The 17,067-nt window shown below is 44.0% G+C and overlaps 1 protein-coding gene across 2 annotated transcripts in view; it reads right to left on the minus strand.

Annotated features, from left to right (window-relative positions):
* Nucleotides 1-1,804: 1,804 nt before the first annotated feature.
* The window catches only part of LOC119972356, a 102,183-nt gene continuing 86,920 nt past the window's right edge, over nucleotides 1,805-17,067 (minus strand). For both annotated transcript variants that reach the window (XM_038808904.1, XM_038808903.1), the window contains 5 exons: nucleotides 9,283-9,366; nucleotides 7,858-8,004; nucleotides 6,171-6,299; nucleotides 3,177-3,299; nucleotides 1,805-1,950 (listed from right to left, as the gene is read on the minus strand). In XM_038808904.1, the coding sequence (XP_038664832.1) occupies nucleotides 1,936-1,950; nucleotides 3,177-3,299; nucleotides 6,171-6,299; nucleotides 7,858-8,004; nucleotides 9,283-9,366 (498 nt within the window). In that variant the 3' untranslated portion in view covers nucleotides 1,805-1,935. The remainder of the gene's footprint in view (nucleotides 1,951-3,176; nucleotides 3,300-6,170; nucleotides 6,300-7,857; nucleotides 8,005-9,282; nucleotides 9,367-17,067) is intronic.

Consider the following 17,067-nt stretch of genomic DNA (forward strand, 5'->3'; position numbering starts at 1 on the left):
AAATTCTCTGGAGCATCAAAAGGTCGGACAGCTGCTAAAATCACTTGCATATCTTCCCCAGACTCCCCTGCCCCATCTCAAAACAATATGAGGTTTGATGTGAACATTCTATCAAAATGCATCTTCCAAAATGTTTTCAAATTATTCTGAAAAATCAAAGAAACCCACAAATCTTGTTGCACAATGAGGAATTGTGTACTTTGACCTCTATGCAGCAAATTATTTTTAATAATCATTGCTTTCAAATTCTCAATATTAACAAAAACGGTCGGTACTGTGAGCATCCTTATACTGTTGAAAATGTTTCTGTCTCCCTTGAAGTAAAAGCTAAGCATGTAATTTGAAATCTTGATCAAAGTTTTGATTGTGTGTAAACTGTGGCTCAGTTGGTAGCAGCTTGGACTCTGGGCCATAAGCTTCAAGTCACAATCCACTTTATAGCATCAAAATAAAGGTTAACAATACAGTGCAGCACAGAGGGAGTGCTGCATTGCCATCTTTTGGAGGAGACATTAAACAAAGGCCCCATCTGCCTGCTTGAGTTGATATAAAAGATCTCATGGAGTTATGCCTGGTAGCCTGACCGATATTCATCATTCAATCACATCACAGAAAACAAATATATCATTATCACATTGTTGTGTGTGAGAGTTTACTGTGTGCAAATTGGCAACTATGTTTCCTGCATTACAACAGTGACCACACTGCAAAAGTATTTTATTGGCTGTAAACCAATTTTGGGATGTCCAGTGGTTGTGAAAACTGTTTTTAATCTTAAAGTTCTGCTGCTAATTGTCAAATCACTTGAACAGAACAAAATTAGAATCCCTGTTAAGGCATAAGCATGTCCAGTTATCACTGGGAAATATTCAACACTGCACCTCTCAAATGGTGCAACAGGTCAATAGGTGAACATCAGGTCAGGGGAGGGTGGGGAAAGCACAAGGAGAAGGTATGAAAAAAATCAGCATGGCAACATTACCAATGTGCTGCTGAACTGAAAATTGTCCTTTGCACTACCATTGAGAAGCACTGCCTTCTTGGGAAGTTGACTAGCAAAGGGAAACAATTCCACCTCGCCATAGTGCCCTCGCACATGGATGTACGCTGGCAAGTGATATGTCTGCAAGGCTATTCTGTCATGGTAACGCCTCAGAGCTTACCCCAAACATGTCCAAACAAAACACAAAGTAGGTTCAAATCTGAGATCCACCTGTACCCATGGCTTACCAACTGGCTGGACGATCTCATTCAATCACTGGGGGCAGCTGTGGCAGCAATTTTTACAAGATTATTGAACCATGAAGGCCATCACCAGCTCATATTTCACTTTGGAAAGACAGTGAAGGAAAGAAAGAACCAACCTGCATTTATAGGATACCTTTCACAATCTCAGAACATCTCAAAATGCTTTACAAAGAAGTATTTTTGAAGTGTAATCACTGTTATAACCTTAGAAATATGGGATCCAAATTACTCAAGACTGGGTCCTACAAATAGCAATTAGATAATCACCAGTTCATCCACTTTAGTGATTGTGGTAAAGCGATAATAGTGATGGTGGTAGAGCGATAAATATTGGACCGTGTAGAATTCTCCTGTTCTAATTGTGCCATGGGATCTCTGTATTCACCGGAGGGGGAAGACAGTTTAACATTTCATCTGAAAGACAACACTTTGGTCAGTATTGCACTGAAGTCTCAGCCTGAACCATCTGTTCAAGTCTCTCGCGTGGAGCTCGACAGTCTCCATTTGTACCCTTACCTTCCCCTTGTTCTTTCAAACAAATACAAGTAAGTTCTGGTTTGGTTTCTATAGTCTGAGTTTATTAGTGGTATAACAGATGCAAACTTGTATGATTTACAGTTTGGTTATAGTTTATAATGTTGATAATATCCAGTGATTATATATAGAAATAGATCTTCTTTTTGCAGCTTACATTGTTAATTCCTGGAGGAAATAAGAAAAAAATATGTAAATGTTGTATTCGTAATAAAGATTCAGGTCTAACTCACCTTCTCTGATGGCCCATAGCTGACTGTCTAATCCACGTAACTTCATTTTGACCCCAACCACTTGGAAACAACGGAACATATAGGCAGTTTAAAAAGAAAATAGATTTGAAGTGTTTTACCCACTCATATCTGGGTTGGATCCCTCTGGATTCAATATTAAGCTGCAAGTGGCAAAGGCATCAAGCAGGATCCTTCATTAAATATGCAAATGGATTTTTAACTCTGGCCACATGAGGAAGCTACTAGAGCTATCCTGCCTGTTAAGCACTTAGCCTAAGAGGATTGAAAGCGGAGTACGTTGTTTCAGGTAAATGTTCTTACATTCCATGGGCCGCCAGCGGGAAGGTTCCCCTGGGCCCCACAAGGAAAATTTAGGCCTCCTCCTGCCCTGGACTCATGCCTGCATTCCCTACCCCAGCCAATCACATATCATTAGCCCTACCCCATGGACTCCCTGTTCCTATACTTAGCTGAGAACCAGTGGGCAACCCTTAGCAGCCTGCTTTTCCACATATGCTTCTTGCCCACTCCGCCACCTGGTCAAGATGGGAATCAGCATTCAACATGTTAATGATGCCAGTGGTTTAAAGCAGTAGGTGGCATTCCAGCCGATGGTTAAAGTCCAACTACGTGTGGAATGATTTTCTCAGGATGTGGGGAACACACCAGCAAAGCTTCATCTATTGCCAAACCTGGACAACTATTTGATCGTACAACTGAGTGCATTAAGTGTCAACCAGGTTGGGATGCATAGAAGTTCCCCTCCCTGGAGAGAATTACATAAATCGGTTGAATTTCTAACAATCCAATAGCTTTCATTTTGTTTTCCTGCTGTTGAGAATTTCCAACATTTTCTGTTTTTATTTCAGATTTCCAGAATCAGTAATATTTTCCTTTATTTTCAGGATGGCCCCAGACTCATCACAACCGATTTTAATCACAGTCACAGCAAGGAGACTTTCAAACTCATCAAGCTGAGCCAAGCTTAATCCAGGGTCCAGAGATGAAGGACCAGGCCAGAGTCCAAACCCACTATACCATCCAATTCACCTTCTCCACACAAACGAGCTCCACACAAACGAGTTTGCCAAGTCATTTCTTTTCTGAAGACAAGAATAAATACGAGGTGAATCCAAAACAAAAATGGGAAAAGTATCTCACCATTATAGCGTTGACAATATCGTTCTTGTTGTGCCTGAGTGCCCGCACAGCTTTTCCTCTCGAGACGTTTGCTTGGGCCATCACCAGCTCGATGTCTCTCGCTTCGAGTCCTGTTTCATCCAGCTGCAATATGGCAAACACAGAACATTTACCCGTGGAACATTCCCAACTCAAGTAGGGAGCGCAATATGGATTCCTGGCATGAGGGTGGTTGATGCTGGGGGGGGGAGGGGGGGGGGGGGGGTGAGGGAAGATGTTTCCCCTGACTGATGAGTCTGGAACTAGGGCTCACAATCTCAGGACAAGAGGTCAACCATTAAGGACACAGAAGAAGATAAATGTTTTCATTCAAAGTGTCTCCAGGCGTGCTGTGGATGCTCAAGACAGAGAAGACTAATAGATTGTAGATGCTAAAGGAAATAAAAGTTATGGTGATAGTCTGGGAAGGTGGAGCTGAGGAAGATGATCAGCTGTAATATTGAATGCCAGAACAGGTAGAAAGGGCCCGTTCCTTTTTCTGGTGTCCTTATGTTTTTCCTAACAAGCACACTGTTCCTTAATATGCTACCGTGCATTAAGGACTAATGGTTATCTCAAGCTCAATTTGTTTCCTTTCAGTGAATGTATAAAGGCTTGCAAACCAAGTTGAGACCCTCCCTCTTCTCTTTCCATCAGTATTGGGAATCCAACCAACCCTGGATTTGATGGATGACATCATGTGCCCTCCCCCATGGTGAGCTTGACGGCGGAAGTGTAGTGGGACAGGTGGGGACCCTGCCACATTCCTACCCCATGCAAGTCCATGGTGGCAAGTCCATGATGGCCATTTTTCCCCAAGGTCAATGGAGGCGCTTAATTAGGAATTAATGCCATGCAGAGAATGGGGTGGGAGGGGGGAAGAAAAATGTCCCTTGGGCCTGCTGAGAGCCATACACCTGCATTAGTTGCCAACATACCCTCTGCCCCCATAACCCACTTCTGCCATCACTCACCTGTGCCTGCGTCTCTCCTCGATCCGAGACCTCCGTGCAGCAGCTACAGCCTCCCTGGTGGTGTTGCTTAACACTAGAGCTACCAGCCTTTACTTGTTCACTGGCCACTGGCCTGTTATGTGCCTGAGCACAGGATGCATTGGGCCTCCTCGAAAGTCGGAGTTGGGGGGGGACATAATCTCCACCAGATTTAGCCGGATGCCAGGCAGGGATATTGAGGAAACAGTGGAAAACTGTTAACCACTACAAAAGTTACAGCAGCCTTTGCTTTTAAAAAATTAATTGATTGGATGTGGGCATTGCTACAAGGTAACCTCTAGTCACCTAGTCACCCATCGCAGATGCCTAAATTAAATGAATTAGGTTAAGAGAAACAAGTTTTTCTTTCATTCATATGGACATTATGCAACTGAATCACAGGAAGATTCAATAATTTATAGGAATGGTGAACATTAGGCCCAACCATTGCTTTTTAAATTAATCATCTACTTGCCCTCTTGAATCCTACAAAGCCAATTGCCTTGACCCTACTTATTTAATCCATTTTGCTGTCCTGCCCGAGGTGAACCTTCCTACTTGTATGTTGCCCTTTGGGCAAAAAGGATATCTCCTCCTAATTCCACCCATCCTACACCTGCCCCAATCTTTCCTTCTTACTCCACACTTCCTCATTGTTATGTCCTTTGGAATTTGACCAGCTACCATGGTGACCAAGTTAGAATTAGAGGTCAAGAGTTTATAAAGGAATCCATTCTAGACAAAACAAATCTATTTATAATAATTTTACTTATAAAATGGAACCCAAGATACTGCAAGTGTTGCTGATAGGCAATACGTTATTTGTAGGATGTCAATAAATCAATAAGGCTGCATATGTCGTCATACAAATGACCTTGGATAATTCTAATCAAATCGATACATCTATAAGTTAATTCTTAACATAAATAAAAAAGATAGTTTATGTCATGGCTTGAGATTTTTAAGCCGTTGGTATATTTTGCTACTAATGTAGAAGATAAACCTAGAATGAAGGTCATGGAGGAGGTAATGTAATAGTCTTTCAGTTGAGCTAAGGAGCAAAGCCATTGTTATGAGAGATCAAAAGGAGAAAAGAGAGTGAGGAGAAAAGGTTACCGTCAACTGGCTATAATGTGCCTTCTTTTGCCACAAATCATCTCTTGTAACCTGTGTTGACTGTGAGTGTGTTTGTTCATTTAACCTTAATAAACTTGCAAGTATTTGATGCTGTATCAAACTCATTCTTGACACAATGTGGAGATGCTGGCGTTGGACTGGGGTGAGCACAGTAAGAAGTCTTACAACACAAGGTTAAAGTCCACCAGGTTTGTTTTGAATCACTAGCTTTCGGAACACTGATGAAGGAGCTGCGCTCCGAAAGCTAGTGATTTTCAAAACAATCCTGTTGGACTTTAACCTGGTGTTGTAAGACTTCTTACTACTGTATTCTTGACACAGGCACAGGAATACAGCTTCTGTCCCCTATAATCACCCTTATCCGGAAACCTGTTTTTAGAACTCTTGCTAATTTTGAGATTGGCTGATGGTACCCCTTTCAAGAATAACCTTTCACTCGCTTTCAATTTTTGATACCCGGTGCCCATTGACAGGGTACTGCATTAATTAATGTTGCCATTTTAAGTTTTCTGCTTACTTTCCTTTCTGTTCGCATATGTGTTCCCTCAGATTTTTTTTTTGAAAGTAAAACATAAAACCCACTTGAATCAACCAGCTGTTTTCTGCCCGATTCCAACATGGTCACCTTGTTTGTCCCAGATCCCAACTGGATGGTATCACTGTCTCAAAACTACCATTGAAGCTATTCCATCCTTTCTAGTATTAGCATTCACAGTAAGGAAAGCACGTAGGGGAGATCAGATTACTTTGAAGGAAACAGAAGATCTGGAGCACTGAAAGCCGTCTCCAATCTCCATGCCCTATTTACTAAGGATTTGCCCCTGAAATGCCTCAAATGATGCTTTACCTCCTCTTCTTCACTCTCCTCCTTAATCGTGAGGGTCGGAGTTGTTTCAGGTACCAGTGTGGCGTGCTCAATGGGAACTTTGAACTTCTCAGCCGCTGCCTTGTGAGCCTGCTGGGACAGATCCTCAATCTGGAATAAAGGAGCAAACAGAAAGACTTGCATTTATAGTATCTATTAAAACTACTAGTTGCACCAAAGCCCTTTCCGGCATGGTGGTAAGATTGGAGGGAATTCAGTGCAGATTCACCAGAACTAAACTCGGGGTAAAAAAAGTTAAATTATGGGGGCAGGCGGCATCAACTTTGCTTGTATTCCCTTGTCCACAGAAGGTTGAGGGTAAATATTTAAACAATTAAAAAATAATTTGATCAAACAGAAATGGAGAATATTGATGAAAAGAGAATCAAGTTCCTGAAGCTTCTAAATTTGCAGTAGAATCACAAATTTCAAACAATCACAATTAATAATAGAAGATTATGGATTAGTTGGCTCAGGTGTTGCCATGGTGAAAACCTTGGGAAACTATAGTCTCCCCAAGCTCCCAGGTAATTCAAAAAAGGTGCAAGGCTCGAGCATATTTCTTTAGCTTTGTCGGGAATGTATGGCACTTCTAGTAGCACAAATGAGCTACATTAAGAGCACTTGCTGAACAATCCTGAGTGCACACATACACTAACAATTTTATCATTTGAGCTCATAATGTAGCTCATTTATGCTGGTCCATAGTGGTCTTGCCAACCAAGCAGCATCTTTTCACGGTAGCACAGTGGTTAGCACTGTTGCTTCACAGCACCAGGGTCCCAGGTACGATTCCCAGCTTGGGTCACTGTCTGTGTGGGGTCTGCACTTTCTCCCCGTGTCTGTGTGGGTTTCTTCTGGGTGCTCCGGTTTCCTCCCACAAGTACCAAAAGACATGCTTGTTAGGTGAAAGGTGAATTGGACATTCTGAATTCACTCTCAGGTGCACCCGAAGAGGCGCCAGAGTGTGGCAACTAGGGGCTTTTCACAATAACTTCATTGCACTGTTACTGTAAGTCTATCTGTGACACTAATAAAGATTATTACAACTTCTGTAACATAAATTGTTGTAATCATTTGAAATTTGCCATTCTTGCTTTTGCCCTGATGAGTGCAAGACAAAAAGGCTTCAGTATAATTTCTTTTCAGAGATACAGAGCAATTATTTCCTCTGGTGTGCAAATACAGAACTTGAGGAGGTGGGAAAACCTTATTAGCATAAGATCAGGAAAAGATTTTCAAACAAACAAGTTATTGGCAATCTGGAACGTGTTTCCCCTTTGGATATTGAGTCAATTGAAATTTTCAAGGCTGAAGTAAATAGAGTTTTGCGTCATGGAGGCATATAGAACAAGGTGGACAATGGAGCTGAGAAACAGATCAGCCATGATCTAACTGAATGGCAGAACAGACTTGAGGAGCTGACTGGTCTGCCCTGTACTTATGCTCTGCTCGCATCACTGTCTCATTAAACACTGCCAGGTCAGATGTAGCAAGAGTTAGATAGAGAGTAAAGTTCCCTCTACACTGCTGCAACAAGCTCCACATTTTGAACAGTTCGTTCAATGAATCCAGTCCTCATGTTTTATTTAATCTTTAACAAGCCAATATTCAGCAATGTCCAATAAGGCCCACATTTTTATTGGTTGTTATAGTTACTCACGCTCACCTTTGCTTCTCCAAAGACGATGTAGATGTCAGACACTGGACTCTTGAAAACATCTGGCTTTGTTATAACAAAGAGGATGTTTTTAGACTTTCTGATTGTTATCCTTGTCACACCATGTACCTGACGGAGCCCCAACTTTGACATAGCCTGAAACAAGATGGGGGGGAAGACAGAGACGGAGATAAAGGCAGGAAAAGAGAGGGAAGGAAGAGGAGGTGACAGAGTGAGGGAGAGACAGAAGCAGAGCAGAGAAAGATGGGGAGATAGTACGTGATATTGGAAGTTGGAGGGGGAGGAGTGTTGGGTTGAGTTAGATGAAGGTGTGATAGAGGGGGAGAGGAATAAATAAATGGAATGAAAGCAATTGAGGTGGAGGGAAAGATATAGCAAGAGAGATGAGGGGCATGGAGAAAAAGGGATATAGCAGGACAGTAAAGGTGAGAGAAGGAATGAGAGAAAGAAGGAAAAACCAAAAGAGAGAATGGACAAGCAGAAGGAGAGACATATAAAGAAGAAGTGAACAAGAGAATGTGAGAAAAATAGAGAGATGTCGAGTGATGGAGAGTAAGGGGAAGAATGAAACATGTGGGCGAGAGAGAATCAGAGTAAGACAGAGTTAGGTGCGAGGGGAAAGAAAGAGAGAGAGAGAACATTGGTTAAAACACATTTATAAAATCCATGTGAATGATTACTGGCAGCTGAGTTTGTCATTGGTCTGATGCCCTGCTTACCTCAGAAGCTAGGATTTATATTAGGTGTGAGAAAGTGTGGGTGGGTTCAGCAGTCACTGAACATGGAAACCAAAACTTGGCTCTCCCATTGAATCAGTGTGTGTGTCACCCTGCATCGCTCTGTGACTCCAATCATTCATTTCCAGGGAAGCTACAAATCATGACCCAGTGCATTGAACCTGGTTGAGGATTTAGTTGAAGTCTGTATCTCAATATGCAGTGTGCAGAAGTGTAAAGTTTGGGGTGTGTCCTTGTTCAACTGCCAGTAATGGTTTGGTAACCTTTCTGGACCACTTCAAAGGGCCAGTAAGTATTAACCACCTTGGTCAGGGACCTGAGTTGTACATAGACCAGGCCACAGCTTTCCTTCCAGGCCACAGCTTTCCTTCCTTAAAGGACATTGATGAACCAGATGAAATTAGACAACAACCTGGCAACTTCATTGTCGCTTTTAACAAAGCCAGTTTTTTTAACTTCCATGAATTTGAACTAAATTTAAATTCTCAATCTGCCAAGGTGAAGCATGAGTTGGCATTTTCTGGATTGTTAGTTCAGTGGTACAAATAGAATAACGACATTGCTACACCCAGATTATGCATAATCACATCTGTACCTTTGACAGTGTATGCGCTGCTCATGTGTCATGAGTGCATATGTGTGCGTGTGTCCACGTGCTGTGTGTGTTTTGACTCACCTTTCGTGCCTTCTTTTCACTGCGGCTCTGCTTCGCTTTGCTGACAGGCTCATCGCCAATCCCGACCGCTTGGGCCAACTGTGACTAAGTAATTTTTTTTCCAAAAGAGAGAAATTTGTATTTAACATACAAAGGTACCAGAGTGAACTTATTGATGAGAAAAGATGCATCAGAATGATAACAATCTACTTTCCAAGTGTCTGAAACAAACAAACGTTCAGGCCAGAACTTACCAGCCATTAAAGCCGAGGGGATCTTCCGGTCCTGCCGATGCTCCCCTGCAGCAAGGGGAGCATTTAACAGGAAATGGCAATGGCAGGACCCGAAGATACCACCGCCAGTCAATGGCGAGCTGCCTCCGCCACTGCAAAACACATGGAGGGTTGCATGGAAAATCAAGTCCTCCCTGTTCTGGTACAGCAGGGGTTAGATAGGAAATAAAGCTAACTCTTCCATCAAAATCCCTAGGACAGGTATTTCAATGGCTAGATACAGAGTAAAGCTTCCACAGCACTTTACACCAAACACTCTGTTCATAGATATATAGATACATAGAAGATAGGAGCAGGAGATGACCTTTTTGGCCCTTCGAGCCTGCTCCGCCATTCATCACGATCATGGCTGATCATCCCACTCAATAGCCTAATCCTGCTTTCTCCCCAAAGCCTTTGATCCCATTTTCTTCAAGTGCTATATCCAGCCGCCTCTTGAATTCAACACTTTGTGTGAAGAATTACTTCCTTATCTTTATCCAAAATGGTTTACCCTGAATCCTTGTGACCCATGGGGTTCTGCACACACACATCATTGGTAATCTGCATCTACCCTTTGATCCAATTTGATTTATTGTTGTCACATGTATTAGTATACAGTGAAAAATATTGTTTCTTGCATGCTATACAGACAATGCATACCGTACATAGGGAAGGAAGGAGAGACTGCAGAATATAATGTTACAGTTATAGCAAGGTGTAGAGAAAAGATCAACTTAATATGAGGTAGGTCCATTCAAATGTCTGATGGCAGTAGGGAAGAAGCTGTTCTCGAGTCAGTTGGTATGTGACCTCAAACTTTGTTATCTTTTTCCTGACGGAAGAAGGTGGAAGAAAGTATGTCCGGGGTGTGTGGGGTCCTTAATTATGCTGGCTGCCTTTCTGAGGCAGCGGGAATTATAGATAGAATCAATGGTTGGGAGACTGGTTTGCATGATGGACTCGGCTATATTCACCACCTTTTGTAGTTTCCTGCGGTCTTGGGCAGAGCAGGCCCCATACCAAGCTGCGATACAACCAGAAAGAATGCTTTCTATGGTGCATCTGTGGATGTTGGTGAGGGTCATAGCTGACATGCCAAATTTCCTTAATCTTCTGAGAAAGTAGAGTCGTTGGTGGGCTTTCTTAACTATAGCGTCGGCATGGGGGGACCAGGACAGGCTGATGGTGATCTGTACACCTAAAAACTTGAAGCTCTCGACCCTTTCTATTTCATTCCCATTAATGAAGACAGGGCATGTTCTCCACTACGCTTCCTGAAGTCGATGACAATCTCCTTTGTTTTGTTGACATTGAGGGAGAGATTACTGTCGTCGCACCAGTTCCCCAGATTCTCTATCTCATTCCTGTACTCTGTCTCATTATTGTTTGAAATCCGACCCACTACGGTGGCGTCATCAGCAAATTTGAAAATCTAGTTTGAGGGGAATTTGGCCACACAGTAATAAGTGTATAAGGAATATAGTAGGGACTATATAGTAAGGACACAGCCTTGTGGAGCACCGGTGTCGAGGATGATCGTGGAGGAGGTGTTGTTGCCTATCTACTGATTGTGGCCTGTGGGTTAAAATGTTCAGGATCCAGCCGTAGAGGGAGGAGCCAAGGCCAAGGAGTTTGGAGATGAGTTTTGTAGGAATGATGGTGTTGAAGGCCAAGGTGTAGTCCATAAATAGGAGTCTGACATAGGTGTCTTTGTTATCTAGGTGTTCCAGGGTTGAGTCCAAGGCCATGGAGATGGCATCTGCTGTGGACCTGTTGCAGTGGTAGACGAACTGTAGTGGATCAAGGCAATCCGGGAGGCTGGAGTTGATTCGTGTCATGACTAACTTTTCGAAGCACTTCATGATGATGGATGTCAGAGCCACTGGACGATACTCATTAAGGCGCTGCTTGACTTTTCTTTAGTACAGGGATGATGGTCATCTTCTTGAAGCAGATAGGGACCTCAGATTGTTGTAAAGAGAGGTTGAAGATGTCTGCAAATACCCCTGCCAGCTGATCCGCGCAAGACCCGAGTGCTCGTCCGGGTACCCCATCCAGGCCAGTGGCTTTCCGTGGGTTGACCTTCGAGAAGGCTGCTCTGACGTCTGCAGTGGTTATCTCAGATACAAATTCATCCGCGGCTTCTGGGGTGGAGGGCTTGCTCTCGCTGACCTCTTGTTCAAAGCATAGAATGCGTTGAGCTCATCCAGACGGTGTGCGTTGGAGCTGAAAATTTTACATGTCTTCATCTTGTAGCTCGTTATGTCTTGCAGACATTGCCATAGATGGCGGGGGTCCGTGTGGCTAGCTTGGGACTCGAGCTTGGTTCGTTACTGTCTTTTGGCATCTTTGATGGATTTCTTTAGATCATATCTGGCTTTCTTGTACAGGTCAGGGTCGCCTGACTTGAACGCCTCAGACCTAGACTTCAGCAAGCAGTGGATATCCCTGTTCATCCAGGGTTTCCGGTTGGGAAACACGCGGATTTGCTTCTTTGGCACAGAGTCTTCTACACACTTACTAATGAAGTCAGTTCCTGTAGTGGCGTACTTGTTCAGGCTGGTCAGAGTTTTTAAATACTGTCCAGTCCACCGACTCCAAGCAGTCCCGTAGGAGATCATCCGATTCATCAGGCCAACAATGCACGACTTTCTTTGACGGATTCTCCCACTTCAGTTTTTGCTTATAAGCCGGGAGCAGAAGCACAGCCTTGTGGTCAGACTTGCCAAAGTGCGGGCTGGCGATAGAGCGGTAGGCATGTTTGATATTTATGTAGCAGTGGTCCAGGATGTTTGGGCCTCTGGTGGAACAGGTGACGTGTTGGTGGTAACTTGGTAGTACGCTCTTGAGCTTGGCCTGATTGAAGTTCCCAGCTCCAATGAACAAGGCCTCGGCATGTTTCGTTTCAAGGCTATTTGTGGTGGTGAATAATTCATCCTGTGCGATTTTCACGTTCGCATGGGGTGGGATGTAAACTGCTGTCAGGATAACGGAGCTGAACTCCCGCGGAAGGTAGTAGGAGCGGCATTTTAGCGTCAGGTATTCTAGGGCCAGGGAGCAGAAACTCACCAATGTTGCTACATCTAGCCACCAGGTGGTGTTTATTAGGAGGTAGACCCCACCTCAGACCCGGGCAGACCCACCTGTCTAGTCCTGTTAGAATTTTATAAGTCTCTACGAGATCCCCCCTCATTCTTCTGAACTCCAGCAAGAACAATCCCAACCTAGTCAATCTCTCCTCATATGACAGTCCCACCATCCCTGGAATCAGTCTGGTAAACCTTTGCTGCACTCCCTCGAGGGCAAGAACATCCTTCCTCAGAAAAGGAGACCAAAACTGCACACAATACTCGAGGTGTGGCCTCACCAAGGCACTGTACAATTGCAGCAACACATCCCTGCTTCTATACTCGAAACCTCTTGCAATGAAGGCCAACGTACCATAGCCTTCTTAACCGCCTGCTGCACCTGCATGCTTACCTTCAGCGAATGGTGCACAAGGACACCCAGGTCCCGCTGCACACTCCCCTCTCCCAATTTACAACCATTCAGGTAGTAATCTGCCTTCCTGTTTTTGCTTCCAAAGTGAATAAATTCACATTATCCAAATTATACTGCATCTGCCATTGATTTTCCCACTCGCCCAACCTGTCCAGATCTTGCTGTAGGATCCCTGCATCCTTGTCACAATTCACCCTCCCACCCAGTTCAGATACCTAGTTCAGATACAGTATGGGTGAGATACGGAGTAAAACTTCCTCTACACTGTCCTATCAAATACTCCATGGTTAGGTACAGTACGGAGTTGGATACAGAGTACAACTCCTATCCTGGACAATAAATATTCAGAGCACGGATACAATGACAACATTTTGTATTTATAGGTTATCTTTAATGTGGTAAATGTGGCAAAATGTCCCATGGTGCTTTGAGTGAAAAACTGACAGACTGAGAAGGAGGCATGAGAACCGATTACCAATAGCTTGGCCACAGAGGTAGGTTCTCACCGTGGCCTTAAAGGAAGAGAGAAATGTGGAGAGGGAATTCCAGAGCTCCAGAAGACTGAAAGTACAAGTGGAGCAATGCGAGTGAAAGGTGCCAAAGAATCAGAGTTGAAGAAATTCAGCATTTTTGGCAGGGCTGCAGGACTAGAGGAGATCACAGTGTTAGGGAGAGCTGAGGCTATGGCGGGCTTTGAAAACAAGGATGAGAATTTTATTTTTGTACATTGAGGCACTACTGGACTGGGAGACAATACAGGTCAGCGTGCACACATGCGATGGGCAAGTAGAACATGATGCAGATTAGGATAAGAGTAGAACAATTGGGTGAGCTGAGAATGTCTGGGAGGTGGAAATGGAGACAGACCAAAAGAGAACCGAAATCGAGAACTCTAGAGGTGACCAAAGCATGGATGGAGATTTCAGCAGCAGATAAACTAAGGGAGAATCAGAGACAGTGATACTATATAGGTGACGGAATGGATATAGGGTTGGATGTCCAACAAGGTTGCAAACAGTCTGGTTCAGTCTGAGAGAGCAGGCAGGAAAATGGTTCAGGTGCAAATGGAAAGATCAGCTGCAATTAGTTTAGTCATCCCAATATTGAATTTGAGAAATTAGAATTGGACAGCAGCCTGACAACATAGATGCAGTGGAGGGTTAAGGACACAGCTGTTGAAGAAAGGTGACAAAGAAAAAAAACAATCAGGAATTATAACCAGTAAGTCCAACATCTTTTGGCAAGATCATTATTTGCAGGACAAGAAATTATTTTTGAACAAATTAGTGGCAAAAAAGCTTAGGCATGCTATCCATCATACCCTGCAAAAAAAAAAAAAATGGACGGAAAACAAATTTTGTTGTGCAAATTTCAATCTTTGTAAAATAAACGTACCCTGCGATTAAAACAAATGTCATCAAGAAAAACAACACAAATGCAGGCAAGTGTTCAGAATGTTTGAGCATTAGGTCTTGGAAAGACAGCACACATCATCAAAAATTGAAGCATCTTTTTCTGCCAGACTGACAGCAGAGAGCTTCACACAAGAGAAAATGACTGGAGAAAACAAAGGAGAGATGGTCAGTTTTCTGGGAGGATTCGAATCATGGTTTCAACGAAAGGCACAGAAATATAATTGGGCAATTGTGCTTTATAAAAAGCTATGCAGGATCTTTTGGCCCCTCAGTATTGTAAAGCAACCCTATCTCCTGAAGAGGGTATAAAAGATTGAACATGTGGGAACTCTTTGCTGAGTCATGAGAGGTAAGTGCTTCAGTCGGGAAAGGAGAAATTGATCGACTAGCGAAAGGCCAACCGAATGTCTGAAGTAGAGCCTGCTATCAATGGCAGCTGGCCAGCTTCCATGATTACACTAGTATTTGATAAGATATTTGAGAATTCTGATTGCTGAAGCATTTACCCGCTGGGAGAGAGGAATTGTTGAAGCACTCATCTGCTGGGTGTAAAAATTATCTTCTTTTCTCTTCTTTCTCTCAAACCTGTAATCATTTTAATTTTTCTGTGCTAAATCCTCTTCAATCTGTTACCATGGGTACAAGTAAATTTGCCCCGTTAAGTGGAACAACCACTGGAGTGAACACGATGCCCCATGTTCAGCCGTGGGTGTTTATTTATCTTCTGCCCCAAGGGAGGTCTGACCCTCAGCACCGTGATCTCCACCACAGGTAGGGCAAGGAGAGGTGTCTCAAACCCATCCCAGACACAACAGGAATTGACCCCTGTGCTGTCAGCACCAACCTGATTTACAACAGCCATCTGGCACCTCGAGGACTCCAAGCTGCTGTGGCAACACACACTTTTACATGCTCGCTCTAGTCCAGGAGCTATGGGTAGTCATGGTAGATACTCTAATTTTTTCCGCATCTTATATGATTAACCAGGAAACTCTCCCGCTTTTACCACCTGGCACTGTCGTATGGTAGAAGGATTTGCAGATTGCTACTCAACTTGTTTAGCCACATCATTAACACATCTTCCTTGGCCATAAATTCTTGGAGTGGGACTGGAACCCAGAGATCAAGGCTGAGAGGCAGGAACGTTATGTACTGCCACAAGACCCCCTTATCCCTGGGTAACTAGGCATGCTGGGATTTATGCTCGTTTCATTTGGTCTTGTCTGCGATTGAGATGATGGGAATACAGGGACAACACCGAGATGGAGAGTTTATGTGAATAGAGAATAGGAGGCTGGAGAGAGGGCAAGGTGAGTTGAGATAGAAGTTGAAATCACCAAGGTTGAGAAGTCGCTCAATGCACAGGCTGAAGACGAAGCAGTGAGGAACTTGGTAAGAAACTTGCAGAAACAGAGCAGTCTGGGCGTTCATATATGCAGTCTTTGAAGGTATTAAGACAAGTTGAGAAGGCTGTTAGCAAGTCATAAAAATCCCTTGGTTTCATAGGTATAGTGTACAAAAGCAAGGAAATAATGTTCAAGAGTTATAAATCACTGGTAAGGCCCAGCTGGAACGTTGTGGCCAATTCTGGCCCCATCTTTGGAAGGATGTCATTCGTTAGAATAGTACCAGGTATAAGATTATGTGAAGAAAATAGGATTGTTTCCTTACCGTAGAGGAGATTTGAAAGGAGACATTAAAAAATTATGAAAGGTTTTGACAAAGTAAATAATTAGAAACTGATTCCAGTGGCCACAGGATCAGTAAGCAGAGGACACTGACTTAAAGGTGGGTGACAAGTGGGAGACAGTGAGTGGGGAAGAAGAGATGGGTGGTGAATGGGGGGCATAATAGACAAGAGGGGTGGAACTTGGAGAGGCAAGCAGGATGGGAGAAGTGAGCGAGGCATTGAGCAGGAAGCAGCAAGGGGGCAGCATGTGGGAGACTGCATGCTCCTACCAAAGCTAATAAGTCAAGTGGTGCTCTCTCATTCCTGCCAGCTCCTTATGTGCTGACCTGGGAGGACTCTGTGACCAACAAGAGGCCATTTTTAATATAGGCAGCTGCCGCGGAAATCGGTGGTTTGGGAGGCCCTGAAGGCAGTGGTGAGGGGGGCGGGGTGATCTCGTTCAAGGCTAAGGTGGGCAAGGAGGAGAGAGAGGAGTGCCAGAAATTGATAGAGGAGATTCTGAAGGTGGATGCGGGGGACCCAGATCCAGGTCCCTTGGCTAAGAAGGAGGAGCTGCAGGTGTGGTTCGACCAGATATCCACAGGGAATGCGGTACACCAGTTGAGAAGGACAATGGGGAGTACGCTGGCTGCCCAACTCCAGAGAGAGGCAGCGGCGAAGGAAGATAATTCGGGTCCAGGATAGGACGGGGAAGCTGGTGGTGGCTCCGGAGCAGATCAATAAAAGGTCTATATAGGTCCGAGCCACCGGGGGAGGAGTGGGGGATAAGGGAGTTCTTGGACGGGTTGGAGTATCTGAGGCTGGGTGAGGAGGATTGAGACAGGCTAAGAGGGACCAGTGAGGAGGTGAAGGAGGCGATTGGGAGGATGCAGGTAGGGAAGGTGGCGGGGTCTGATGGGTTCCCAGTTGAATTCTATAAAAATTT

Source organism: Scyliorhinus canicula, chromosome 10 (assembly GCF_902713615.1).
Source record: "Scyliorhinus canicula chromosome 10, sScyCan1.1, whole genome shotgun sequence".
Taxonomy (NCBI): domain Eukaryota; kingdom Metazoa; phylum Chordata; class Chondrichthyes; order Carcharhiniformes; family Scyliorhinidae; genus Scyliorhinus; species Scyliorhinus canicula.